The sequence below is a fragment of the Coffea arabica genome, chromosome 6c (genome assembly GCF_036785885.1).
Source record: "Coffea arabica cultivar ET-39 chromosome 6c, Coffea Arabica ET-39 HiFi, whole genome shotgun sequence".
NCBI classification, from domain to species: domain Eukaryota; kingdom Viridiplantae; phylum Streptophyta; class Magnoliopsida; order Gentianales; family Rubiaceae; genus Coffea; species Coffea arabica.
Window position 1 is genome coordinate 2,018,020 of NC_092320.1, and position 7,380 is coordinate 2,025,399.

At 36.5% G+C, this 7,380-nt stretch overlaps 1 protein-coding gene across 1 annotated transcript; it reads left to right on the forward strand.

The window, feature by feature from the left end:
• Nucleotides 1-3,864: 3,864 nt before the first annotated feature.
• On the forward strand, nucleotides 3,865-5,315 carry LOC113692524 (chlorophyll a-b binding protein CP29.1, chloroplastic-like). The gene is made up of 2 exons (XM_027210944.2): nucleotides 3,865-4,588; nucleotides 4,815-5,315. Exons 1-2 carry the CDS (start codon nucleotides 4,094-4,096, stop codon nucleotides 5,178-5,180), a joined length of 861 nt encoding a protein of 286 aa, XP_027066745.2. The 5' UTR covers nucleotides 3,865-4,093; the 3' UTR covers nucleotides 5,181-5,315.
• The last annotated feature ends 2,065 nt before the right edge of the window (nucleotides 5,316-7,380 follow it).

Consider the following 7,380-nt stretch of genomic DNA (forward strand, 5'->3'; position numbering starts at 1 on the left):
AAAATACACAAGAGAGGATTTTGTGTGTGTGTGTGTGAAGGAAATACACTATAGAGGTCACTTTAGATAACATTTACTATCGTTTTCAGCGAAATTTGAGGATTGTGTTCAAACTATAAAGTCCTTCCAGCTTATTCTAACCATTTTTGTCTGGCAATAGTAATAATTAGTAGAAAAGATTTCCTCTCTAATTTTTAAGAAATGATTTGAAGAGTTTGGATCATTTTCTTTAGTTTTTCTCTTCTACTTGTTAATTTTTTAAGAATTTTTTTCATCTGAATGAATATTCGTTGGTACATTTAAATTGCATATTATTTGCTGTTATGTGAATAAACATACCTACACCTAATGCATTCTTATATTTAGATAATTTTAATTTGACTTTTGTAAATAAAAAAAAAATTAACAAATCGAGATTTTCTCTTACGAATGTTCTAGAGACGCCGTAAGCAAAATTATTTTTTTTTTTGCTTTTTAAATTTTAATCAGTTAAAAATACGTAGACCTGAGAGGTCTATTTTCGTGGTTTTTGTAATTTTGATCAATCCAAAACACGATTTTATAGCTGAAGGAGGAGGAGGATTAAAAAGCTAAAAAGAGCAGGAGTCACGGGAAGTGGCCGGTTTCGCTTAAAGTGGAAGCAGTAGTGGTGAAATAAGTACTACTTAAATTTAGTTGGGCACGCGACGCGAGTGCAAGGGATATCGCATGCATGCAATGACAAGGAAGATTTTCCGTGTCATGCGTTGCAGTTGGACACTTGGACGTCAGTGATCCGAGAGTTACGAGTTTTATGACAATCCATTCATCTTGGGTCTTGTCTTATCAACGATCGTATTCCTTCCAATGTTTTAAAAACCGGACCGTTAATCGAACCGGTGAAGTGAAAGGGTCGAGATTCAATCGGTCGGACCGGTTCAACCTCGGTTCAATAAATTTTTTAAAAAATAATTTATATAAATATATATGTGCACAAAATAAGACATGTAATGGATAATTTAATACTTTATATGATGAAAAATTTACTATTTTTGAATAACTTGGATTTTTAAAAATAAATTTTTTAAATTATAAGTTAAAACAAATAAATTTCATTTCAATTTCAATTATATCTACCAAAAAAATCTTAAATATAATCCAAAAATATCACAATATTTGAAATTATATAAAATTCACGTCTATGAGAATTTAGACATTGTGAACTTAAATTTTAATTTACATTTTGGAATTTAAATTTACAATTTAAAAAAGGAAATTTGGAGTTCGAAGAAAATCAAGAAAATTGAAAATAGAAATGCAAATTTGATAAAAAACAAAAAATTAGATAAAAGTGGGTGGTTGTGGTATTAAATAAATTGGGTTAAAGAAAAATAATTCTTTTTTAACTTTTTTAAATTTAATGGACAAAAACAAAATTAAAATATGGAAGAAAATATCAATAAATTAAAAATAAAAAGGTTTGATTAAAAAATGAGTGGCAAAAGAAAAGATGATAGAGAGAGTGTGTGTGTGTTGAAGATTAAAAAGAAAGAGTCATGAAAGGATGATATTTTGTGAAAAAAATGGAACAAAAGAAATATGAGTGTTTGTTTTATATAAATAAATTATCAAAAAAAACTAATAAGATGTGATGGTGCAATGGTTACTACATTGGTCTTCTATTACAAAAGTTTTGAGTTCGGATCTTGATAACTACATTTTGCAAAAAAAAAAAAAAGGAAAACTCAAAAACCGGAAATAACCGGTTCAAATCCGGTTCAGCGGTTTAGCGGTCCGACCGGTTTTTGACCGGTTTCTTGACAAAGTCAAACCTGACATTGAACCGGACCGGAGCCATGGCCGGTTCGCGGTTCAACCGGTCGAACCGGCGATCCGGTCCGGTTTTCAAGACACTGATTCCTTCACCCAAGAAAAAAAAAAAAATCAACGATCAGATTCTCATTTCTCACCCATGCTGCACTTAGTGTGAGGATTTTACCGTCATCAATTTGTATCACAATAATACTCCAGATTTTAAAGCATCTCGAAGGTTTTAGATCCATTTATTATTATTTCTCATGCCAATATTCAGAAAGATTATCCCTTTATATATATATATATATATATATATATTTTTTACCCTCCCACCTCTTTCCCACTAATCGAGTCAAGGTTGAGTAATGTACTACTTGAATTCTACTCGAGTAAAAATATTTGGATTTAATCTCGTCGGATTCTTCAAAGTTGAGTTCAAACTTTTTTAAACTTAGTCGAACTCACCAAATTGAGTTCAATTAAGGTTTCAAGTTCGATTTTTTAGTAAAATTTATAATCTTATAATAAATATTTAAAATTTATATTATAAATAATATACTCGATAATTGCTCAACGAATATTCAAGTTTTGACTTTTTCTATTCAAACTTGACTCGATTACCTCCTCAAGTAATTTGAACCGAAATCTGAGTCGAACCTTTAATCGAACTACCCACAAATCCGAGTCAAGTAGTTTAATTAATTTATACCAGAACTCCTCATATCCTTCTTACACCTAACTAACTATTAGGTCCAAGATTCCAGTGATTTATACCTTCTAATGTTCATATATATATATAAGTGAATTAAGTGAATTCATCCCACGAATGTTGTCGTTTTGTATGTTGAAACGAACGCTGACCAGCTAGGAATATTGTCATCATCATTTGTGTGTATCTGAGTTAATGTTTCATACCATGCATGCCAATGCCCTATCCATTACTGATCAAATCACACAGTTAATTCATGAGACACTCTTCATTGATTTTTTTAGCCGTCTATGTATCAAATGGCACAAGCTACCTTATAAAAGGAACTCAGATGCCATTCCAGTTGCTTGATGCTCATTTACCCTCCCAACAATCTCCTGCATTTACTTGTCATGAATAGAAGAGCCCATCAAATTTACACGCACGCACTTCAGAATTTTCACCGCATAAAGCAAGCGTGAAGGAAACGGACAAAGTGTGGAGTGTAAGACACAAAGATGCGAGTAGGGCTGCAAACGGATCGAGCGGCTCGCGAGCGACTCGAGTCAAGCTCGAGTCGAGCTCGAGCCGGCTCGAATCAAACTCGAGCTCGAGTTCGAGCTCAAAATATTAAGCTCCTTAGCTCGCGAGCCGGCCAGCGAGCTTGGGTATATATATATATATTTTTTATTTTTATTTAATAATAAAATTACGTATATTATATATATATTTTTTATTTTTTATTTTCATAGTAAAATTACGTATATGTCCTTAATATTTTATTATTTATTAAGAAAAAAATATTATTTTATTTATTTTTTTTAAATAAAATATTTATTTTTTATTTTTTTTCGAGCTCGAGCTCGGCTCGACTCGACTTGATTCGAGTCGAGCTCGAGCTCGAAATTTGCCGGCTCGTCGAGCTCGAGCTCGAGCTGGGCAAAATTTAGTCGAGACTCGGCTCGATTAGCTCAAAGCTCGACTCGGCTCGGCTCTTTTGCAGCCCTAGATGCGAGTTACCGATTCGCAAATAGAACGGGGGATTGTTTTGATTAGGTATTTGCTTTTGGAATATGTTCTGTACGGGGAAAACAAGAAAAGGTGGTGTTTCTCTTTTTCCGCTTTTCACACGAGTGGTAGAGTAAATACACATCTTTAACGTATAAAACTAAGCAGAGGATTTTATTGCTTTCGTGCCTAACATGGGCCATAATAAAAATACACTCTTTGCTCATAGTAGCAAGGTCCCTGATACAAGTGAGAAAGGGAGAGAGATATTTTCCCAATCCCCAGTTGTTTGTCAGCCACATAACATCATCCTACGTGGCATACAATAAGACCAGTTAAAGCAATCGATGGCCGGGACGGGATAAGAAATCGATAAGGCACAGAGCTTGACAACCCTCAGATGGATTCATCAATCCATCCAACGGACACAGATCCCCATGACAGATAATCCCTCGCACCCCAAAATCTATTTCTCCACCAGCAATTGCATTTGCCGGCTCTATAACCCTGCCAAGAAAAAGTGAAAAACACCACCATATCACACCACACGCCTCCCTCCCTGCCTCCTACTCTCTCAGATCCTCTAGCTTCACATTCGTCGACATGGCCACCACCACCACAGCGGCCGCTACATCCTCCTTCCTTGGAACCCGTCTTCCGGAGGTCCACTCCAGCTCCGGTCGTGTCCAGGCAAGGTTTGGTTTCGGACCCAAGAAAGCTCCTAAAAAGATCGCAAAGCGCACCTCAGACCGTCCATTGTGGTTTCCAGGAGCCACAGCACCAGACTATCTGGACGGCAGCCTCGTGGGTGACTATGGGTTCGATCCCTTCGGACTAGGCAAGCCGGCCGAGTACTTGCAATTTGAGTTGGACTCCTTGGACCAGAACTTGGCTAAAAACGTTGCCGGTGACATCATCGGAACCAGGACTGAAGTCGCGGACGTGAAATCAACTCCATTTCAGCCCTACAACGAAGTCTTTGGCTTGCAGCGGTTCAGAGAATGTGAGTTGATCCACGGAAGGTGGGCTATGTTGGCTACTCTTGGCGCCTTGGCTGTCGAGTGGCTCACCGGAGTTACCTGGCAGGATGCCGGAAAGGTACCTTTACCTGCATGTGTATACAAAATACAAATGCATTAGTCGTGTCGTATTTCTTAGTTGCCTGCCCCTGGCTAGAACCTATAAGGCGTTAACGCATGATTTTTCCGTGCGGATTCCAATCGATGTTGGCTTTAGTAACGTACGAAACGTACGCAGTGAAGTGAAGTAATTTTCAGAGCATCTATTCTATTGAGCTAAAAAGATTCTACGTTAATTTGAACAGGTTGAGCTTGTGGAAGGATCATCATACCTGGGCCAACCACTTCCATTCTCCATGAGCACATTGATCTGGATTGAGGTGCTGCTCATTGGATACATTGAGTTCCAAAGGAATGCCGAGCTCGACCCCGAAAAGAGGCTGTACCCTGGCGGAAGTTTCTTTGACCCGCTTGGGTTGGCTGCTGACCCTGAGAAGAAGGCTACCCTTCAACTTGCCGAGATCAAGCATGCCCGCCTTGCCATGGTTGCCGCCCTCGGCTTTGCCGTCCAAGCCGCCGCAACCGGCAAAGGCCCGCTTAACAACTGGGCTACCCACTTGAGCGACCCTCTCCACACGACCATTTTTGACACCTTTGGACTTTTCTCTTAGAACGCCAAACTGCTCTTCCTTGAACATCCGCCTCCAAGTTGAGAACACCTTAATGGATTCTTACATCCGTTCTCATTATGTAAAGAACTGTGTAATTTGAAGAACTGAGCTTAATTGAGCAGCGTATTGCTACTATTTATATTCCCGCTAGCATAGCGTACCGTATATAGACACACAGTCACACATACGCGCGCGCGCAGCGGTGGTGATGCTCTGGGAAAAGGCACACGTCCCTTGGAATGATCTTAATTTCAGGAAAATTAATTAATTAAATGGGGTGGGTAATTACTTATCAAAAGAGAACTACGTACTACTAATATGAAGGGGGTTTTTTTTTGGGCATTTCAGCTGGAATAAGGCCGTTAATTTTAGCTTAATGATTTTTTGTTGTGGTAAATTACGAAGGATAGATCTAGTTTACTTAACAAAAAAAAAGGTGGGGGGGGGGGCGCTAATGCTCTATACATCAACTACTGATTGACGCACACCAGATATGCAATTGCAGATTAAAAAGATTAATTTGTCGCGAAGTTACAATTTAGTATAGACAAATATGACGCATAAAAAAGAATTAAAATGTGCAACTAGTTAATGGTATTTGATTAAGTTAATCACAACTAATTATTGTATGCCGCTATATAATCATAACCAGGTTTAGGCGTCGGCGTCAATGTCAGTGTCAGTGTCACTCCCAAAGCGTATGGTTCTGGTTTTCTTGTTTAGTGGTTCTGTGGAAAGAGTGGAGTCGCTGGACTTTGGTTGTTTTTTTTTTTTTTTTAATTATTACTCCCTCCGTCCCACTTTGATAGTCCTGTTTCTTTTTTCACGCAGTTTAAGAAAAAGTAGTTAACTTTGTTGGAAAAGTAAATTTAGATTACTATTTTCCTAAAATACCCTCATATTAAATAGAGTACAACTTTATGGAAACTTGAATTGATGGTAAAAAAAGAATCAACTCTCATTAAATGGGGTAGGTTTATAGCAACAACAACTTGTATTGAATAAGGGTATTTTAGGAAAATGAAAATACAACTACATTCTTCAATTGGAAAGTGGACTGCAATTTGGGACAGATAAAAAAGGAAAACAGGACTATCAAAGTAGGACGGAGGGAGTATTATTTTGTTGGGTGTCGATGCATCTGGACCGTCTCTTTTCGAAACATTGCTGCTCCTTCCCTTTTGCCTCATGTTACAATTTGCAATGACACATAATAATTGCAAACTCGTAAACATGGCAGACATGACATGCAGCTCGTATTACTATTAATAATTTATTAGTGCCATGAGCCGACCTCTACTTTAATATAAGTAGTTAAATACCAATTCACTAAAAATTTTCTAAAACGAATGGTTGGTTCAACGGAGTCTTGGATGCTTTCGGCTTTCGTCTCAGTGTTTTGTTCGATTTCCGCCAGATATTCAATGTAGTTAAAAGAGTCTTGGAATTGGGACGCATTCTGTACCTCTCGGCAACAGTTACATTAAAGCCTAAAAAGGAGATGGCGTATTTTTTTGGTAAGTTCAAACTTTTTTTTTTTTTTGGTTTTGCTCATTCTTGATTCAAGTATTCATTTGATTCTGTTCCTACCCGTTGCAAACAATGATGGAGCCAAGGGAGGGCAGAGGGGGGCCATGGCCCCCTAAGTTTTGAAAATTTTAATTCATAATATGTAAATATATGTATAAGTTAAAGGTGGCCCCCTAATTTTTTATAATTTTAGTTTATATTATGAGAGTTTATATATATATATATATATATCTGTGTGTATATGAATTAGCCACCTTTTGATTTAATTTTTTCTTCAAAAAAAAGTTATTTATTTTTTATTGTACTAATTATTTAACATTCAAAAAATTAAACATATAATTTGATAATCCATAGTAAATTGACCCAATTTGATGGATTATAATGAAAGACTCAATTCATAATTATCAATGGGCTAAAATAAAAATAATTACTTTATTGGTCCATATACAAATATACACCTTAGCCTAATTGATAAAAAATTTAAAATTAGTGATCTATCCTCTTGTTGACTCATATACAAATATACAAATAATTACTTGAAAGTTTGGTGAAAACAAGAAATTGAGTGATACATCCTGTTATTGGCAGATTGATTATATTTGTTTTTACTCTTTCTGTATTAACTGCAACTATAGAACGTACATTTTCAATTGTGAATATAATCAAAACA

Bases quoted from the DNA above. Each gene is read 5' to 3' on its own strand.
- LOC113692524 (XM_027210944.2), top strand. From the start codon at position 4,094: ATGGCCACCACCACCACAGCGGCCGCTACATCCTCCTTCCTTGGAACC. The intron at 4,589-4,814 runs GTACCTTTACCT...TAATTTGAACAG, and splicing joins CCTGGCAGGATGCCGGAAAG to GTTGAGCTTGTGGAAGGATC.